Source organism: Pleurodeles waltl, chromosome 12 (genome assembly GCF_031143425.1).
Source record: "Pleurodeles waltl isolate 20211129_DDA chromosome 12, aPleWal1.hap1.20221129, whole genome shotgun sequence".
Lineage (NCBI taxonomy): Eukaryota > Metazoa > Chordata > Amphibia > Caudata > Salamandridae > Pleurodeles > Pleurodeles waltl.
Genome location: NC_090451.1, coordinates 351,841,587 through 351,863,737, shown reverse-complemented (window position 1 = coordinate 351,863,737; position 22,151 = coordinate 351,841,587). Strand labels below are relative to the sequence as shown.

The 22,151-nt window shown below is 44.8% G+C and overlaps 1 protein-coding gene across 3 annotated transcripts in view; it reads right to left on the bottom strand.

Annotated features, from left to right (window-relative positions):
• CEP89 (centrosomal protein 89) overlaps window positions 1-22,151 on the bottom strand; it is a 1,116,496-nt gene that overhangs the window by 694,937 nt on the left and 399,408 nt on the right. For 2 of the 3 annotated variants that reach the window (XM_069216542.1, XM_069216543.1), the window contains exon 10: window positions 10,838-10,888. The exons of the other annotated variant lie outside the window; for it this stretch is intronic. In XM_069216542.1, the coding sequence (XP_069072643.1) occupies window positions 10,838-10,888 (51 nt within the window). The remainder of the gene's footprint in view (window positions 1-10,837; window positions 10,889-22,151) is intronic. 3 annotated transcript variants of the gene reach the window in all.

The window sequence follows — 22,151 nt, the reverse complement described above, 5'->3', positions numbered from 1 at the left end:
CTACAAGTCGCAGATCCAACCCCCTGAGAAGATTCTCCAGATCCTCCAAAAGGGACTTGAAGATTTTAATTTTCTTTGTATGAGAGCTATAAGTGGACTTGCGCTTACCCTGGGTGTCTTCTAAAATAGATACCGGTGTTTTCACCTTCTCCAACTAAACAGAGTAAGTGTCTATTTTCTGCTCAATATCTGACATTTTACTGCTTAGAGAAGAGGGAAAAGAGTTTGGAGTATGCTTCATCTCCTGTTTTCTCCAGTATAGTAGTGAACAATGATTCAATTATAAAGCTAGAGCTCTAGGATGTAGACTGAGCAATAATCTTGGTTAAAGCCAACACTGTGTCAGTGGAGCAAGCACAGACATAAGGATTCAATATATTTGAGACGTTTGCAGCGTTTAAGTGTCTAGGTTATTCATCTTGCCTACATCTTTGACTGTAGTACCTGGCTCTTGTGCGGGCTGGTTCTTATGTCACCTATAATTGTTCCTAAAAATCAGTTGACTTTAGGTTGAGAGGAACTTCCATATTCCTGTCCCCTCTCGCGTTCTTGGTCCAATTAGAGTCCGCCTCTTCCTTAACCATGAGAGCATGACCTGCACTAAGTAAGCTGGTCTCCTTGTTTCAACCTGCCCGCCCAGTTTTGAAGGCCTTATTAATGAAGAAATAACTCCCTCCTTCTGTACACTCGCAAGGCTCAGAAATTTAGTCTGTGCAGGACTCCTTCACCACAGTATCTCCATAAGCACTTGGCTAGGGTTTCCTCTGCTGACGACTCCTGCACCACAGTATTTGGTAAGCATTTTGCTCATTAACTCTCCAACCTGGGGTGTGGCCAAGGAAGATGGCGGGCAGGGCGTGCTTCTAAGAAGCTCCTCGCCGTCTCGGCCTAATCCTGCAAGCATCGTGCCATGCCTGGAGATTTTCGAGTCCCCCTAGGTGAAGATGGACGCCCCAACCCTCATGACAGCTGGAATAACCAATCCAGGTGTTCAGGGGCTTGCGGCCCCGGCGATGAGTGAGGCCCGGTCCGGGCCTCATGGTAATCGCCGGCCTGGGAGTGAACCGGGGGAGCTGCTGCTGCCTCCTCCGGTGGACCTGCTGCCCCGGTCGGACCGTGTGTGGGTGGTGTGTCCGGCCGGTGAGGCGGGGCTGCGGGCCGCCCCGAGTTTCACAACCCGTGTGGCGGTCCGGGCCAGAGTGTGGGACTGCAAGCAGACTCCGGGGCCTGGAAGTGCCCTGCCATCACGCCCTTCATCCTGGTTGTCTCCAGGCCTCGAGGACAGGGTAGGCCGTGGTGTGGCATGGCTGCGGACAGAGAGAGTGCACGGGCTGGCGGTTGGGCCGACTAGCGTGCCGCTGTGGCAGACCTGTTGTGGCGTGGCTCTGCAGGGCGGATTGTGGACCGGTGGAGAGGGAGCTGTGCTGAGCACCAGCCCGGTTCCCCCTGGTGGGTGGCAAGATGGGGCAGCACAGGCAGACAACCATGTCGCAGGGGAACACCATAGTGCAATACACTACTCCTACTCCATTGCCATAGTGCCAGACAAGACTGGGTGAGTTCAGCGATGGCTTGGGCACACCTGTCACTGCAGAGGAACTGCCTCATGCTGGACTTCTTGCAGCAATTCAGGGCTCCCGGGCTGCCCTTGAGGGGAAAATAGAGACAGTGGCTGTAGCGGTGAACCCTCTCCGGGTGGACCTCCGGAAGTTATCTGATAAGGTTAAAGTAGCGTAGGGGTCCATTTTGGAGTTAGAGACAGAGGTTGATACTTTGCAGAAACAGACGGCACAGGTGACCTCGAAATCTGGGGCTCTGGTGGAGAGACTGGAGGACTCTGGGGGTAGGTCCAGACGCAATAATGTCTGCCTTCTCGGATTCCCGGAGTGTGCAGAGGATTCCAACGCAGAGGTCTTTGTGGAGAGATGGATCAGGGATGTGCTGCAGCCTGGGGGCTATGGCGCAGCGGGGGTACTGCCCTCATTGGGACATGACAGATTAGAAATACAGGCACAGGGTATTTAGCATACAGGGTGGGGCGGAGGTTACCTCCACAGTTGTGGTAGGATCTAGTGTTTGGGGTATTGTGGTTTTAGGCTGTTTTCCTGGCAGCATTCACTCATATGGATCTACAGTATGTTTTGATGCATTGGTTTTACTATTTATCCAGGGTAGAAAGGGGGGTTGGGAATTGTTCAGTAGGTGCATGTTTGCATACGTCTCCTGGTTCTATCTACAGTGCATAATCGTATATGAGATGTGAAATAGGTAATCAGACTGCCTTCCTCCGACAGGGGTGGGGAGGCAGAGAGAAGTTGATAGCAGATGGAGAATACAATGTGTTACCATGGGTCGACAGCGTAATATACAGACATGGAATGTCAGGGGGCTGAAAGACTACATTCCGCAATAGAGAGTATATTCCTTTCTGAGATGGCATAAGATTCAAATAGCCTGTTTACAGGAAACCCATATGATGGAGGAGGAATCCCAGAAGCTTGCCAAGAAATAGCAGGCCAGTTGTTCTCCTTGTCTTTCTCCTCTTATGCAAGGGGAGTAGCAATATGGGTGGTGCCAGGGGTTCCATTTAAGCATGTTTAAAGTGAAGCTGATGTTGAGGGGCGGTACATCATCTTGCAGGGTACGTTGGATGGTGCGCCCTTACTATACTCAATACTTCTGTACCTAACACAGATGATCATTCCTTCTACGACAATGTAGCTGGGGTGCTGGAGGTTGGTGTGGGCTCTCCTATTGTGTGGGCTGGAGACTACAGTTGTATATTGGATGGTGAGAAAGATCGTCATCCTCCTGAACAGGGCACTAAATCGTTGATGAAGAGATCCCTTATAGCGTTCATGCACAATTTAGGATTATGGGATGGATGTAGTGAATTGCACCCGGAGGGTAGGGAATACACGTCACACATGGCACTCCAAAACGCATAACAGGTATAGAGTGATTCCTCCTGGGTGCCCTGAATTGCATGCAAGTATTGGATATAACACATTTGGGGAGGTTTTTATCTGATCATGCCCTGGTGTTGATGCAGCTGGAATGGGGATCAGACAGCGGGTGACACGTATCTGGCGCATGCCCCCAGATTTTTTGACAGATGCTGTGTGTCGTGAAAAACTGGGAGTGGCAATTATTACTACATGAACATGAATTGGGGTGCCACAACAACCATAGGGATGGAGTGGGAGGCAATAAAAGCAGTTCTGAGAGGAGTGTGTAAAGGGACCACATGTGGGGTGCGTAGGCAATTGGAACAAGATTTCAAAAAATGGGAGTGGAAGTTGGTGGATATAAAATGCCAGGCCCTTCAAATGAGGGAGGCGGAAAGAGAGCAGCTTCGATTGCATAGGGAAGTAAGTAGGTGTTGGGAGATGCTGGATAAGCTAACCCTTAGATCGTACAGATAGCGGCTACATTGGGAGGGGATAAATCTGGCAGGTTGCTGGCATGGATCCTACAAGCATGAAGTGGAATCTTCCCCCATCTTGCATATTCATTACGCAGCAGGTGCACAGGTTACTAACTGTAGGGACATCTCAAGAGTACTAGCAGAGCATTTGCAGACTGTCACGCGCTGGCCCGCTGGTGTCAGATGCGACAGACCTGGATAATGCAATAACTATAGAGGAGGTGGGTGAAGCAGTGCCCGCATTGTATAACTCTAAGACACTGGGGGGACGGGTTTCCTGTTGAGCGTTACCAGATCTACTCCCCCCCTCCTGCAAGATAAATTATTGTCAGTGTTTGAGGCACCACATGTGCAGGGCATCCTGCTGGAATCCTTGCGACAGGGCATTGTTTGCCTCATGCTCAAGCCTGGGGTTGAGTCTAGTGACCCCTCTTCCTATCATCCGCTCACAATGCTGAACTGTGATGTTAAAATCCTTTGTAAGATATTGGCTACCAGGCTGCGTGGAGTAGTTCGGGAATTGGTGCATTAGGAACAATGTGGTTTTATGCCTGGCAGTAGTACGACCTTTAATCTGCGTCATTTGGCACATGTTTTGCATGAGACCATAGATGTAGAGGATGAACTGGCACTGGTGTCATTAGACCTAGAGAAGGCTTTTGATACGGAGGAGTGGAACTATCTTATGGCAGTACTGCAGGGTATGGGGTTTGGCCCCAAATTTAGTGCGTGGGTTTGCTTGCTTTACACCGTGCCTACAGTACGATTGGGCGGTGAACTCTCTGAATCATTGGTGATTGGAAGGGGAACCAGACAGGGGTGTCCACTGCCACCACTCCTCTTTGCTCTAGCGGTGGAACCGTTGGCAGTATGGTTGTGAGGGGTGCTGGCCCCCTGAGGCATTCAGGTAGGACTTGCCACCCACATCATTTTGATGCTTTGGTATACCTTCGATGGCCAGGGGTTTTGGTTCCCCTTTTACTGAGGGTGTTGGATGAGTTTGGGCCGTATCGGGACTTAGGGTTAATACACATACGTCACTCCTGTTTCCTCTAGGGATGCTTTAGGGTAAACAGGTGGATGAATTACCAGTAGTGGGTCTCTGGTGGGAACTCCAGACTTTCAGGTACTTGGGCTTATGGGTAACTCACACTGCAGTGGCGAATGAAGCATGTAGTGTGTAAAGAGTGGTAACAGCTCTTGAGTGCTCAGTTTTGTTCTGGAACAGGCTTCCTCTCTCTGTAATGGAAAGAGCAGCTTTTGAAAGATGGATTTTCTGCCATGTTGTCTGTACCTGGTACAAAACTGTCCACACTGCAGAAGAATTTGTAGGATGGGGTTGGCTATCCCTAATATCAGGCTATACTATTATGCTGTGCACTTGCAACATGCTGCAAAGTGGATGGTGGAGTCGGATATCTTGGAGAGGCGACTGTATGAAGGAATGATGAGCAATAACACGCTAGCGCACATACTGATGAAAGGCGGTCCATCAGAGACAAATGTCCCATATCTGGTTAGAAGTACTGCAAGGATCTGGGAGCAGGCCGTTAAGAGGGAGTTTCGCCGTGGCCCATTTGATAGGGACCTTAAGATATGGGACCTAGCTCCTTTCCGTGGTATTGACAAATACATGTCTATGGAAAGCTGGAGAGCAGGGGGGATGTCTTGTGGCGGGGGATTTATTTCCTAATGAAAAATGTATATCCTTTTAGGAGGCACAGAACACGTTTGGTTTGAGTAAGGGCCAATTCCTGCAATATGCCAAAGTGGAAAGTGTTGCATGGGAAGTCTGGTGCGATTTCCAGGCGTCCCTGCCGTCTTCTAAGGTGTTGAATGGAATGATACATTGGGGGAATGGGAGACACTTAATTACATTGTTTTATATAGCACTACAGTGGGATCAGCCAGGTGCAGTATGTGTGGTGCAGAGAGCTTGGGAGTGGGAGCTGGGGAATCCAGTGGGGGACGTGGACTGGGCTAAGGCCCTGTCACTGGTACGCACGGTCTCATGTAATAATAGATTTAAGCTCCTACATTTTAATTTTGTGCACTGTATTTATATCATGTCTGATCGTCTCAACAAGATTGACTCCACTGGGGAAGCTGGGTGCCCCAGATGTGGCGAGTTGGGCGCCTCCTTCCTGCACCTGGCTTGGTCCTGTAGGGAGGTGCAGCAGATCTGGTGGGAGGTGGTCGGGAAGGTCGAGGAGCACACGGGTTGGATATAGAAGTAACTCCACTGGCATGTCTGTTAGGGGCGGTGAAGCAACCCCAGGGAAGGAAAATCCCACATAAACTGGCACAACTGGCCCTTGTGCTGGATGATCATTAGAAGCCCATCCATGGAATATGAGATATGACATATTCTGGAGTGGGGAGCGGCAGAGGAACAACATATGCGGATAGCACATAGGGATGAAGGGACGCAGACAGATTTGATTGCATGAGGGAACCTACTGGTGGGTTTTACTGTCACAGACTAATCAAGCCCTGAGCGGAGCTCAGACACTGATGATTAATTAGTGGGGTTTGCAAATGAAATGACATGATGGTGACAGCAAACTGTGGCTATGTTGAAACTCTGGTACTCATAAATTGTGTATGAATTGATTTCATAATAGTACTACCAAGTAGGGGGGGCTGATGGAAAAAACTGTTGATTCAGCTAATGAAGACACACATCTCTGATTGTACTTCATATGCAGTCAGAAAAGATATCTGTGGTATCTCATATTACTTTGTACTATATTATGTTTGAGGGTTCTGACAATATAAACTCAAAAACAGAGTTCAAAATAAATAACTATCCAACCTCTTTCCCACAAGGGTTTTCTTGAACCATGGGATCAGTCTCCAGCCTTGGGGTGGCATCTACAGTTGGTGTAAGCTGCTTTTGAGTGGAATTGCAGTTATCCCTGCCAAATCTTCCTGCAAGTTTGCATTTGCCCTACACTAAGTATCTTAGCTCTTTAAGTGGCCCAGCGAGATCTTCTTAGCACGGAATTATATCTCAGTCTTGTTCTTCTGTGGGTATCCTGAGCCTTTTTCTTGAGAGCGGGGAGGCTTTCTTACCCTTGGCATTTGTGGCATTTGTTGCTCATGAATTGCCCTTAAATACCGAGCTGATCTGAAGACCAGTCTGCTTCATAAACTCAGAAAATATGCTCCCCACCCCCTCTACTTTTTGCCTCCTTTAACCAATCCCTAATTCTATTAGAGTCTCTAACTGGGATTCTTCTCTGAGAAACTGAATGCTTATGGTCATATAAAATACCCTCCTGACAAATGGGCTAAGAGAATTAAGAAAGGTTCAACAGAGAAGGCAGTCTAACTCAACTTCTTACTGCTCATTGCGTCCACTCACATCAATCCATGGCTAAGAAGCTGCCACATTTCGTTTTTTCACTCGCCTGATGGGTTTCCTTTCTAGTCTTTCCTGGGTCCGGGCGTTGTGGCAGTACTGACGACCAGGGCAAGAACACAAACTTCCCATCCTTGAAGAGGGAGTGCACTCTTGTAATCTGCCTGTGTCTAACTCAGTCCAGCGAGTCAGACAGACTGGCCTCTAAAAAAAACAAAAAACTGCAGCAGCTATGGCCGCTTTTGTCTCTCGAAATGCTGCTGACTCCATGCCGGGTGCGGGGGGAGTGAGGAGGCCGAGAAGACGAGCTAGGTGAAGTTGTGCGTTATTAAGACAACAATGTACTACCTCTCGTAGTTCCTGCTACGGCCATATTCTCTTCACAGGGGCAGGATTCTAAGACTTCCGAAAACCATAGCTGCCACTACCACCAATTTAGAGTCAAAGCAGCCATTCCCTAGAAATCAGAAAAACCACGACTAACTAAACGCCTCCTAGGGGAAAAAATGCTTTGAGGTAACTATTACGCACAAACAAAAAGCATTAAAAGTACTGATCTGACTTTACCAGCCTCTCATTTACCAAGGCCCAACTGACCCCAGGATCCTTAAGAACAGTTATTGGGATTCTTTGTACAGAAATTGATTTGTATGTACCTTTGGTTCCTGGCAGAGACATTCCCCAAGATTTAAGGATTTGCTTGGGAAACTCGTGCAACCTCCGCCTCCATTCTCTCACTGGGTTACTACCCACTTGGAAACCTAAGGTCTAGGTTAACTAGTCGATTGCCTTGGGTGGCCAAGGGCATTCCTTGGAAACCTTTTTTTGAAAAATGGGATCCTGGCAATTTCCAGTAAGTCTCAGGAAGATATGATGCTACCCACCACTGTATAATTTGGAAACCAGACAATCCTTTCATAGCAAAAGTGCAGAGTCTCTGGTGCAGTATTTACTTTGGTTGCCAATCTGCTGAGCCTTTGGAGGGGCCAGTCCAACATGTTTCTGCCATTCTTGGGGCTTTGTCTACATTCCAGTGCTTAAAAAAAAGTGATCAACGTTTTGAGATCGCTCTCTGGAGTTAGTTAGCTCCAAATTACCAACGTGCACATGTAATTCCTTAAAACAATGCTCACTATATAGCACTGAAATTTCTATATATGCTATATAGCGCTGAAATTATCCAACCATTTATGTATTGCTTACCTTTTACCCAACCACTTGGTAATTCCATACCCCATCTGGGCTGGTGACCCTTCTGCTCTTCCAGGAAACAAATAAGCACAATCAGGGAGCATACCTATTTCTAATTGACTCAGGAACAGTGGACAAGTAGTAGCTGCTAAGCTGAAAAGCTCCAGTGAGCTGCTCGAACTTGCAACCTCCCTCAACAGACACATTGCAATCATTCATTTAGTTATTCCTTGCAACCAGGAATCCTCTAAACCTAAAACAAAATGGTATATGTTCAACATGACCAAATGTGAAACTATCCCTCGTTGAGTCTATGCCCTGATGGATAGTGACAATAAGATGTCCACTAAAACAGCCATTTAGACAATGGAGAGTGATATCCTATGCTCTAAGAGCCTAATCAGGTCACCTTATGCTAGGTCTTCAGTATCATGAGAACTCCTCTTCAAAACCCAGCACCTTTATCCTGTGATAAATCACATCACTGGTACCATTAAACACCTGATTCACCAAACATTCTCTAAAACTCCTGTTTCAACCTGTGAGTCCTGTAGGAAAGCGTATCTACTGAGGAAAGGCAGTTGGCTGAAGTTTAAGCGCAGCTACTGACAGAGGAGGTGGTGGCTGTAGTCTCCTCTCTTCCATTATGCTATCTTAAGTTTTAATCAGGTAAAAGGCCTCAATTTCATAGACAGACACAAACCTATGGTTCAGTCTTCCTTTTCAGTTCCCCTTTCCCAATACCTGCTTTATTTGAACTATAGTGCTCTCCTTGCAGCTACAGCTTCCACCTTTTCTCTTGTGTTCCAACCTTCCTTTCTATTTGACCAGGAATCTAGTTTTGGATACACAATTTGCACGATCATCCTGTCTGATACACAATTTGCACGATCATTCTGTCTGCCAATGTGATAGTAGAAAGAGGATCTGTATATCCACAGGCCTCCTATCACATTCCCTCTTCACTTATCCTTTATATCTTCTGCCCCTCCCTATGCTTTGAGATGGGTGTATATAAAAACTTAAAGTTCAACTTTTTATCCAACAGAATGATGCAAATGGAGGTGATTAGGTAACTCTGTCAGAGAATGACCACCATAAGTAATTCAGCATGCGGTTGAGAGCATGTACACACAAACACACAAAAAGTTATTGTCCACTGGCAAGAAAACAGCTGCAGCAGAGCTACTGGCAAGGAATAATGCTAGTAGTCTAGAGTGGGTCATCTAGTGCCACAATCCATACATTCCAATGGTATCTATGCCGAAGGCTTGAACCAAAAACATTTTCTTCATGGATGATCCATTTCCTTTTCTTGGATTTTCAATGCTTCATATCAATTAGACCACATAAGCACTTTGCCTTACTACACATATATCATTCTATACGCTGAATCCTAGTCTTCATTCAGAATTTGGGAGTGCAGGATAGGTAAAAAAAAACACAGGGCTAGACTACTGGGAATGAGTATGTCCTTTCCATGGGGAAGAGTATCTTGCCTGGGTAATTTCAATGGTAGCAAGAACTGCAAATGAGTCTGAGATGCACATGTATCTGAACTGGCCAGATGAGGGAGCAGAAGCTAATAAGGGGGACTGGGACTGTCAGCACTGGAGACAAAAAGGAATGTTCAATGTTCATGAGAGACGAAGTAGGTGAGTAGCAGGAACAAGACGGCAATAAAAAAGCTAGTGTGGAAGTGTTGAAGGACTCTGATAAAGACACAAGTCAATAAACAGAACCTGAAACAGGGATGAAAATGTTAGTTGGGTAAAAGGAGATCTGAAAAACAAGACCATCACATGAGATTGTATGAGCTTCATGAGCACAAACTTAAACATTCTCTAGGTAATGGGAATCTTTAGTTATGGTGAGGTGGCCATGGAGATGGCAAGTGGAGAATAATAGGAGGAAAAGGGAGAAAGGTGTGGTGTTTGGTAGAGTAGCAGGTGAAGACTCATTAAACCCAGAGAAGGTGACAGACTGATTCTTCGTAAGAGCTTGCTTACACAACTACAAAGTGGTTAAAACCTATGAAACTGATCTGTCACCATTTGAACACTAAAATTGGACACCGAATTAAGAGAACATCTGAGCTGCTCACAACTACCAAATATTCCTTTGTGCCTTAGTACAGGGTCATTCCAGAAAGGACATACTGCAGATGACAGGGCCTGACACAATAAGAGCTAAATATCTGGTGGTGTTCTAGCCACAATAAATCTGTACTAACACATGTGGTGGCTGCACTGCGGAGTAACTTGTAGATGAAAGGTCACAAATGTTCCAGGAAGCAATGAATAAGCAGCATATGGAGCACTGGTAACCACTGATGAAATGGCAAACCTGAAACATTCCCTTCATAGTGAAAATGTACATGCCTTGAATCCTGAGAGAACAGAAATCCATGGGAAGATGGGAGAGTGCTTCTAAACCCAGGAGAGGAGGAAACATTTATATCACCCCACTTATGCATTCTATAAGTATATGGGTCCACAGAAAAGGGGCAGTGACTACTAAGAAAGAGGGAAAAAGGAAAATGCTGAGAACCTCTGAACAAAACTGCTACACTTGATGTAATGGTTATATTTTTTTGACCTTTTTCTCATCAAAGACAAATTCAGAGAAAATCATTCCAAAGAAGATATAATACAAGGGAACAGTAAAATACTCCTTAAAATTAGCATAAATATCCCCATTAAGGAACAAGTGTAATTGTATGCTTTTGTATGAAAAACAATTCCCAAGCTCAGAAAAATCTAATGGACAATATTGAATATTGACATATGACACAAAATTAATTTATTCAACTTGCACTTCTGCTCTAAAAGGTAAATAACGTAAAAGGTGCCTACCAGCCATGGTGGGGGTGGTCCTCTCATTGGCAGACTGGTATTTTTTACATTCTATAATAAATAATATAGATATGCGTATTTTAATCAGCATGGTGCAAGTTGCGAGTCATATAAACACACATACACAAACACACATGCACACATATACACACACACACAACTATATTTTCAACTGGTTTAATAAGCATTCCTAATGAAAGGTTTAACTATAAGCAAAGATTTACAAATTTTGAATGAAGCAAAAATATTCAGTAAAAGTATGAACATTTTGTCTTGCATGTAAAGGTTTTGCAGTTAGTCAAACATGTTGGCCCCTAACATATATCCAAATCATGTGTAATACATTGTGTGCAATGTGTGCAATTGTCTAATATGTATGTATGTAAGCAGGTGCTTGTGTTTATTTAGTGCATTTGTAACTGGGGAGCTATGGAGCCGAAGACTTCACAATTGTGTGTATCCAGTGGTGAGGACAGAAGAAGGAAGAAACCTCTTCAAGGGTGTGCCTGATTTGGCATAGGGTCTGAGAGGCTCTCTTTATTGATAGATGAAATTCACAGTAGAATGTGCCTTCAGTTTGATTCTGAATGGTAGGAAAGGTGGGTAGAGTTTGGTGTGAGGGAGGGCTTAATATTCCAAAACCTGGTACAAAGCCTTAGAAGGCTTGCAGATGAGTCTTTTCTTTTTTGCATGTTTTGTCTTGCAAAGTGAAAATGTCATGGCTCCTTGTGAATAGTCAGCACCAGGAGACGTTCAGTTTGTCTGCAAAGAAGGGTGAGGAACTATTTTTCTTTAAGTTTTCAAATACACATAACATACATACTTAGGTCAAATGCAACACAGTTAAAGTGTGGCTTCCTCAGAACCAAGAAATACAAAGACACTCGCAACTCAGCACAACCATAATCCAAATATTACAGAATGACAGTGGAGGTACAGAATATGTTCGAGGCAGACAACAGCTCAGATTATATTATATCTTAAGTTTTTATTACCCACGATTCCAATTACATAGCATCCCATCAGGTAATGGGATTGGAATGGAATTGCAGTGAATCTCTGGTGTATTAAAAAAGAAGAATGAGCGATTGATCGGTTGATCAAGCAAGGCTACCTGAAAAAGATCTTGGAAAAAGCTCATAACAAAATATCAGGGTATTAGGGTAATTAGAGAAAACCTTTAAGCCTTTTGTTGAATTAAAAGGATTGATACGATGGAGTGGCGCACAAGGTAATTCCAAAGTTTTCATTTAAAAATTTGGGTAACCATGACTATTTAAATTCTGTTTGTTAAAAGGAGTGAGCTTTTGTAGAACTTGGGGAATTCCCGTTAAGCCTTTTAAGGCAGTATACTTTATTGTTCTATGCATTAATGCTAGGTAAGTTAGATACCAGAGTGCAAGGCAAGATAATAACCCACTTAATGAAGCGACATCCTTCACGCACTTGAAAACAACTTAATAAAATGTTGAAAAAAGTCTTGTCAAAAAGCGACAGAGGGGTAGCTCTCTCCAGATCTGCGCTGACTGGCAATGGAAAGAAAATAACTGATGCCTGGGTGGCGTCTATATAGATGACTGCAACGTCACTTCCGGTGCCAATGAAACCACGTGTAGACGAATGGAGCTAGCCAACGACGCATACAAGGTGTATTGCTCAAGCAAATGTTTCCGTATCCAGCCTGACACCTGGAAAAATCTAAAGTAAGGAATCTGCAGCTAAAAGTCTTAATCAGATATTGTGTTTTCGAATTAGCAACATACAGTCTTTAATACTTAGGGCATTACACTGCAATGAGACTGAATACATTTCTGTGTTTAAGGCTGAATTATCCTTGAATTTTGCTTTATGTAGAATTTTCTGATAAGATTTATATTTATAATTATATAGATAGTACTTTAATACGGTTTATTTTAGTGTTTGCAGTGTAATGTGATTTTGCCAAATTTATTAGCTATGCAAATCAGTTACGGTCAACTTTGAAATTATAATATGTTTTTGTATAATACAAACGAAATCCATGACACATAAGGCAGAAAACTCCATACTTTATAATTACGAATCAAAATACTGGTTTTAATTTTTTTGTAGGGTTATAATCTTGTTATATTTTTTGTCTTTGTGTTGATGACTTACTCTGAATTGTATATTTCGAAACATCTAAATTGTTTGAGTATTAGATCTACATTTAAATTTTGGTTTTGTTATATTGTCCTGCAGAAGCTTTGAAGTACATGCCATCAAACACATTTTGGCTATCTAGGCTGCTCTAAGGCCCGTTGTTTTGTGTTCTACTGTACCTTTTGTTACAATCAATTAAATTGAACTGTGATATATGACTGTATGTATGAATAAGAATATTTCTTTCTTGTATAAATTACTTTAATTTTTTTTTTTTTTTTAAGTTTAGAGAGTTATGAGTTTATTAAAATGCCCCCCGCCAAGCGTAAATATTAGACTGTATGAGACAAGTTAATGGGGCATCATACCTGGTGGGTTTGTAGCATTTGCTGAGCCACTGGTACATACTTCAAGTAGCTCCTTAATTTCCCATAAAACCCTAACTTGAACTAAAGAAAAACTACATGAATTAATCTAGAGCTTTCTGGAAGCCCTAATGTAAACTGAATATGTCTTCTGCACTGATTAAAATGCAAACCACCATTTCATACAATTTTATTATATGCTACCAAGCATATAACAGAAGCATCAAATTGACTATGACCACTGGGAAACCACAAAGCCCACTCATTTAGCCAGACAAGGTAGCTAGATAACCAAACCTACTTCCCTTGACCAGCCCATTAACTCAAGTCATCACTGACACTTTCACAAAAGTTATCTTTGGTGATACCTCTGTTCAAATGAAATAATATATCACCAGTGGAAACATATGACATCACTGATTACACAACAAAGTAATGAGTAGAAGTAACTATTGAAGTGAAAAGTTGCCTCTATATGCACAGTGTGGGTTGCCATGTAGTATCTGTGTATAATGTATTTTTCTTTAAAATTGTTTTTGTTATTTCTTTTTACATATCACCAGTAGCAATATTTCCTCCACAGTACGTTAGGGAATCATGCATCCTATCCACAGTTTTTTTTTTTGTTGTTGTTGCTTGAAATCTGTTTATTGAAGGTTTTCATAAGTCAAGATGTGAAGCACGTGACACATGCATTATTAGAAAGTGCCCACTGCATTATCATACACTGTCATGTTACAACAGTAATCAGCTGCTTTGTGCAATAGACATAGGTGTATTTGGGCAGGTGTACGCACAGAGCGCCCAAATAAAGGGCTTTGTGAATGAGGAGTATTGTTGTGTGTCCAAGGAGTAGTAGAAATAAATAGTAAAAGCGAACAATGAAATCGGTGTAGGTCAGAGGTGCGGCTCTCATGACTACTGGACCAGGAGCGCGTGGGTCTGTATAGGTAGGGGATCCCGAGGTAATGAGAGAGGAGGGGAGAAGGGATGGATAAGTTACAAGAGGAACAGGATACCAGAGCCACTGCGTCTGTTTCACTATTGCATAGGGGTTACCTCATCAAAGAGTTAGAACATCCAGAGACAGGGCGGCGTGAAGTGGGATTATTTCAGGCACCTAACCACAGTTTTCATACCAATGTCTTATTCATATACTGTTCCTTTTTGGGTCAAGCTCAGACAGCGCGCAAACGCTGTCTCTTGACTTGATGTAATCTGTAGGCTTGCAACACGCCCATCTCACGCCCATCACTTTCATTCGTTCCTTGGCCTGTCTTTCAAAATTCTTTTGATTTCGTATGTAAATGCTTTATGTTTGTACCACCATGAGGTTGCTTTGTTATCCCGTAGGAGATTGACCCTGTTACACAGATTATTGCACGATCAGCCATATACCTTGGTGTTTTGAGCATGCCGCTATTTCTTTGTTGTGTCTGCGCACAAAGGCTGCAAGCTGGAGGGGGGGGTTCTTCTCAATTTTTTTTTTTTTTTAAAGGCTCATTTAGCACAAACTCGATCGGAGGAGCGCTTTACAGAGGACGTGAAGTTTCATATAGCGCAACTCGATCAGAGGAGCGCTTTACATGACTATGTGAAGCTTTATATAGCACAACCTCAATCTGAGAAGTGCTTTACATGAATACCACTTAACAAGTTTAGAAGTTGAAAAATATACAAACTGGAGCATTTAACACAAAAAGACCCCACAGAAATCCTCAAAGTGGCTCTCCCGGGACAGCAATTTGTGTTTTAAGGGCCTTGTTTGCAATAGCATTGCAAGTAGGCCTGAAAATCTGTAAGGCACTACGCCCTCAAGGGGCTACATATATGGTTACACTGTATTACTTTCTGCCATTCTGTTTTTATGTTGTTATGCCCTCCAGAGATTCAGTTTATGGTTACATGATTATGTTTCTTACAAATTATATTTTTATAGTGGTGCCCTCTAGGGGCTGTTCTGAGAATTACAGTCAAGATACTACAATAGTCGCTGCACTTGGAAACTTGCCCCATAATGCTATGCGCAACATTCCTTTTACAAAATCTTTTGCCCATAACTCACCACACAATGTGCTCTTTCTGTCTAGGTCATGTCTGGGTCCCCACACTAGGTTGAGGGACCCCAAAATAATAATGTAAAAAAATAAAATAAATAATCGGCAATATTTTCATTTTTTGCTGCAGATAGAGGAAGAAGGTAAATGGAAGTGCTTTAGCTATATGCAGGGCCACTGGAATTATGTGACAGAAAGGACCAAATTATGCAGCAGGGTTGATCAATTTATATGTCAAGAAAAGTCCAGTTATGGATTTACAACCTTAATAGCTCTAACCCAACCAAATACGAGACCTATTGGACTGCAAATGCTCGTTTATTGTTGTAATAGTCACTAGTCGGGAGAGAGCAGTTACACACACATTTATCCTTATTATCCATTTTAATATGCATCTTTCCCAGACATGTTCTAAGCTAACAAGTTACCTAACTTCGGTAACACTCTTTTTGGTGGATGCGCTATCCAACCGCATATTCCTCACCTTTTATAACCCCCAGGCACCAGATTTGATTTGGAAATATTTTAATGCAACAGCTCCCGTATGCTGGCAGGTGGCGCCATCAGGCTCCACAGTGGTTCCGTCGTGCCTCAAGAAGTGACTAAGAGGAACGACATATACACACCGACTCAGAGTGCTGACATGAGTTTAATAAGCACCTTCTGCACCATCAGGCACAGAGCTATTGACAAACTTGGTAATAGTGTACTCAACCTAAAGTGTGACCTTATGACCTAACAGATATTCACTAGGCAGAACAGGGAGGAGGTTGAGGATTCATCTGAAAGAGCATTAACAAATGTATACAACTTGTTCTCCTAATAGATAATTATAATTGTAAATTCCTACCCTTCTGAATCAATACCAACGCAGTAATCGCACTAAGGAGGTGGATCTGGGGAGTGGACTTCACACCAGTAGGTCCCCAAGGACTGAACAAGCAAAATGCCCCGCCCTGCAGACCTGACAATCGCTATAGTGGTGCCTGGTGAAGGAATGGATGGACGCCCATGTATTGCCCTGACAGATATCCAACACAGGAATATTCTTGGCCAAGGCCATAGATGCAGCTTCTGCCATGTTGGAATGAGCCCTAAGGCCCTGGAGTGACTCCTTTATGGTCAAAGCATAGCATAGTTTTAATACATACACAGGATGATCCATCTAGAAAAGGTCAGTTTCAGCATTGGACATGGTTGGGACCTGGAGCCATTATAGTTTTACCTTCTCTTCAGAGAGATGCTGCAGAGAGCAAAAAAAAAATCAGGCTGTGTGATTCACAACTGCAGATGGGTGACACCACCACTGTGAGAAAGGGTGCCCTAGTACTATGCACCAACTGTCTGAAAAGAAGGCAGCGGGGGATGTACAAAGTTTGTAGCTCACTGATAAGACAAAGCAAAGTAGTCACAACAAGAAACAGTTTTGAGAGTCATAATACTTAGGGGTACCAACTGTGCTTGGGCCCTAATTAAGGTCTCACTCTAGCATAATGAAAAGCACAGTTAAAAACATGTGTGAGCCCATTAACAAAATACATTTGAACAAGTGCCTTGAATAAAGAGGATTGATCAGGTAATAGTAGAAAGGGGGAAAGTGCAGGCAAGTAAATTTTAACAGTGAAGACAACTTCACTTAAAGAGGGTCAAAGTGCTAGTCCTCAAACTAGGCCATAAACTTAGTCCAACAATTGGAATGGTGGCAAGCTGCCAGATTCACTCCTGCCAGCAGACCAGATCCACTCAGCTGGTTCTACACAATCTCAACTCATGGAGGTGCAGCTTCTGGAGTTTAGGGCTTAGAACCCTGTCCTGTTGCTGGGATAGCAGATTACCCTAAAGTAGCCAGAAAGGAGGACAGATGCTCAGATTCAACAATACCCAAACCAATATGAAGCTATCAGAATGATTTGAGCACCGTTTCTTCTCACTTTCTGAAAGACATGAGGAATCAGCAGCAGAAGAGAAAAATCAAAGGTGAAGGGAGAACCTACGCATGCTCAATGTGTCTCCCAGAGAGTCCTGAAGGGGAGATTCTAGGCAGAAAAGGCATGACACTGAGCGCTCCGACCCCGAGGCATGCTTCACTGGGGAAAGAGGTCTTGAAACACTTCCAAGTGCAGATGCCATTTGTGGACACCTGTTGAGCTCAACTGTTCTGATGTTCAGAGACCACACCAGGTGAATCACGCTCCTGTGAAAGTCTAGCCACCATCAGAACCTCAGTGCCTCCAGGCATTCTATATGCAACACTACAGTGCCCTGCTTGTTGCTGTGCCATGTGGCAAAAGTTTTGTCTGTCAGATCCTGAAAAGACCTGTCCCTGATTGTAGGAAAGTACCCTATTTCTAGCATGGTTACCCCCACTTTTGTCCTGTTTGTGAGTGGGTGTCAGTGTGTTTTACCTGTATCACTGGGATCCTGCTAGCCAGGACGCCAGTGCTCATAGTTTGTGGACTAATATGTATGCCTGTGTAGTGCTTAACTGTCACTGAGGCTCTGCTAACCAGAACCTCAGTGCTTATGCTCTCTCTGCTTTTAAATTTGTCACTGTAGGCCAGTGACTTCATTTACCGATTTCAATTGGCATACTGGACCCCCCTTATAAGTCCCTAGTATATGGTACTTAGGTACCCAGGGCATTGGGGTTCCAGCAGGTCCCAGGCGATCCTTATGGGCTGCAGCATTTCTTTAGCCACCCATAAGGAGCTCATACAAACACTCCTTCAGGACTGCCACTGCAGCCAGAGTGAAATAGTGCACACACTAATTTACAGCCATTTTCAATGCACAAGGTAACTTATAAGTCACCAAATGTCTAACCTTCAGTTACAGAAGGCTAGGTGCAAAGTTACTGTGTGTGAGGGCACCCTTGCACTAGCAAAGGTGCCCCCACATTGTCCAGGACCAATTTCCCAGACTTCGTGAGTGCAGGGACACAATTATAAACGTGCACTACATGTATGTCAATACAAGTACCTTCAGATTGGTAACTCCGAAAATGGCCATGTGAGGTGTCTAAGATTGAGAAATTGAGCCCCCAATCCAATTCTGGTATTGGAGGGCCAATTCCATGCACCCTGGGGGCTCCCCCACGGACCCCCAGTACTGCCAAACCAGCTCTCTGAAGTTTCCACTGCAGCCCCAGCTGCTGCCACCTCACAGACAGGTTTTTCCCCTCCTGGGGATTGAGAATCTCAATTCCAGGAAGGCAGAACTATGCATTTCCTTTAGGAGAAGGGCGTTACACCCTCTCCCATTAGAAATAGGTGTTACAGGCATGGGAGGGGTATCCTCGCAGACCCTCTGGAAATGCTTTGCAGGACACAAACAGTGCTCTCCTTGCATAATCCAGTCTACACCAGTTCAGGAACCCCCAGTCCCTGCTCTGGTGCAAAACTGGACAAAGGAAAGGGGAGTGACCACTCCCTTGTCCATCACCACCCCAGGAGTGGTGCCCAGAGCTCCTTCAAAGTGTCCCCGGCGTTAGCCATCTTGGATTCCAAGGTGTGGGGAGCCTCTGGGAGCATCTGAGTGGCCAGTGCCATCTGGTGACATTAGAGCCCCTCCTGATAGGTGCATACCTGGGTAGGTAGTCAATCCCCCTCTCAGGGCTATTTAGGGTCTCTTTTCTGGGTGTTTCCTCAGATTTGGTTTGCAAGACTCCACCAGGACTCCTCTGCATCCTCTGCTTCTGACTGTCGGATCAACCGCAGACTGCTCCAGGACCTGCTGTAACTGCAACAAAGTATCCAGAAAGGCTACTGTGACTCTGCAACTTCAGCTCCAGCCAGCAACTGCAACAGTTTCCAGGTTGTACACACTCTGAGGACTGCCTGTCTTCATTCTGCACCAGAAGGACCGAAGGAATCTCCTGTGGAGTGACTGAGTCACTTCCCTGCTTCAGCCGGCACCTCTCTGCAATGACAAACGGTACTCAGGGACTCCTCTCCTGTCGATGAGCATGATCCTTGGAACATAGGTGTTCGACCAAAGTGATCCTGATTGGCCAAAGGTCCAGCTGTCCAAATTTGGTGGCGGTAAGAGCTTGCCTCCCCGTACCAGACAGTACTCCTGTGAACCACGTCTTCTGCATCTCCTTGGGCTTCTGTGCATTTCTTTTAAAAGTTCTTCGTGCACTGTGTAGCTCAGGTCCCTAGCACTCTATCTTGCAACGCTCAGCTCCCGGAGTTTTTCTCCGGCGGCGTGGGATCCCTTTGTGTAGTGCTGCACTGACCTCACTTTGCAACTCGTTTGTCCCCCTGTCCTGGAACTCCTGTGGGTGCTGCCTGGTCTTCTGAGGGCTCTCTGAAGAGCTGAGAGCCCCATCTGTCGCCTCAGTCCGAGTGGAGACCCCCAGGTCCCTCCTGGGCCCGGGCAGCACCTCTGAGACAAAACGTGTTATTGCGTGAACCAAGGTTTGCTGGTGAAATCCAGCGACGAAAACAGCCAGCATCCAACGACTCGACATAGGACATCTCTTGTACCAAGCAGGAAACAGCAGCATTTCTGTACTTTTCTTCTAACTGGAGAATCCACTTTTGCACCTTCATCCAGGTTGACAGGGGCTCTTGTTCTTCCTGGACTCTTCACTGACTTATGGACTTGGTGTCCTCTCTCCACAGGTTTTAAGGTCCAGGAATCCATCGTTGGTTTCTGGCAATCTTGCTTGGTTCTTGCATAATCCTTTACCATGACTTCTAGTGTGTTCTGAGGAAACTTGCTGTACTTTACTCCTGTTTTCTGGGCTCTGGGGTGGGGTATTTTACTTACCTTTGGTTTTCTCTTACACTAACTGTGCCCTTATACACACTACACTTGCCTAAGGTTGAATCGACATTCGCATTCCACTATTTTAGTATATGGTTTGTGTTGCCCCTAGGCCCATTGCAATCTATTGTGTTTTTCACTGTTTGCACTATTCTATGACTGTTTACTTACCAGATTTTCGTTACTGGTGTATATATTGTGTATAATACTTACTTCCAGTAGGAGTATTGCCTCTAAGATATTTTTAGCCTTGTGTCACTAAAATAAAGTACCTTTATTTTTGGTAACAGTGAGTCCTGTCTTTCTTGTGTATCAGTACTGTGTAACTATAGTAGTATTGCAAGAGCTTTGCATGTCTCCTAATTCAGCCTTGGCTGCTCTGCTACAGCTACCCCTAGACAGCCTAAGCTGCTAGACACTGCCTACTTTTCACTAAGGTGGATCCCTGGACCTGGGTTAAGGTGTAAGTGCCTCTGGTACCCACTACAAACCAGGTCAGCCTCCTACGTTATTGTTTTTGCTGTTTATGTTGTTGGTGGGCAGGAGGTGGGTTCAGGAATAATGAAGCTCCTCACCTGGAACGTTAATGGATTGTTGGAAAAGATAAACAGAGGAGCTGTCTTGAAGGCTTCTCATAGGGCAGACCGGGGTATTTTGTTTCTTCAGGAAACTCACCTTGCTGGCAATTAATGTCTCTTGCTTGCCCGAATGGGATTCACAGGAGTGTTTCACAGGGGTCTAGGGGAGTAGCTATACTTCTGAAAGGGCATGTACCATTTCACCACATCCAGACTTGGCATGACACCATGAGGAGGGTAGGAAACTATCACTGGCCTTCTTCAAGGGAAACCTTTCTCCTTTATTAATGTGTAAGCACCCCCCCCCCCCTCCTTTGACGGAGGCTTTGATGCACGTCCTGTGCAGCATTATCCTAGTTTTCCCGGAGGGCCTATGGTTTGGTGGGGTGATATAAACTGTGTGGCCTCTGCACCATGGATAGGTCCTCCGAGGGTTCCGGGCAGACACTGCATTGCACAACCCTGGCCCGCTTCATAGACAACAATGGCTTGCTTGAAGCCTAGTGCCATCATCAGGAATGAGGGTTGACCACCTTTTCAGGAGTGCAGAAAACTCTTTAGGTTGGAATACTTTCTCCTTCCTGGGGCCCAGGGGCACTCATTGCACGCAGCCAATATGCATGCACGCGGACTGTCCAATCACTTTCCAGTTGAACTGTTGATAGCCACTGGCGAGGTGGGAGGTCCTCACCTGTGGCGCTTGAGCAATTAGACCCTGGCTGACGGCCCACCATAATTTAGATTCTGTGGCCTCTCCGGGGACTCTTTTGGCTCCGGACGAAGGTAACTTTGCATGAGGCAAGGCTGGTTTGGAGAGCCACCCAAAGACATTTTATCAGTAGGAGGATAAATCCAGCAAGACCCTGCATTGGCACTGCTCGAGTACAAGCCCGCCCCCGAGATCCTAGTCCCTACATCGTGACTGACCAAGGGGAGCAAGTGTTAGGAGATCAAAACATTGCTCAGGCCTTTGCAGCCTGCTAATGAGAGTTATATGCTCGACAGGAAGTAGAGAACCCCCTGGAAGTAGAGATATTTGTACGAGACCTCCAAGTCCATTCCCTCTCCGACGAAAATAGGCAGACCTTAGACCTTGATACCACAGTAGATTAAGTGGGGGGTGCACTCCAGAAGCTCCATCCAGGAAAATCTCCAGGCATGTATGGATTCCCAGCTGAACTCCACAAAGCCACATCGCCACTCACTGGTCCCCGTTTGTTAAAAGTCTTTCAAGAGGCTCTGGAGGGGACCTCCTTTACTTTTAAACCTTATACCTGCAGACAGCATGGTTATTGTAGGAGGCTGGCCTGGCTTATAGTGTGTACCTGATGGTACTTACACCATGTGCCAGGTCCAGTTATCCCTTATTAGTAGATTAGTAATGTTCTAGCAGCTTAGCCTGATAGAGGTAGCTATAGCAGAG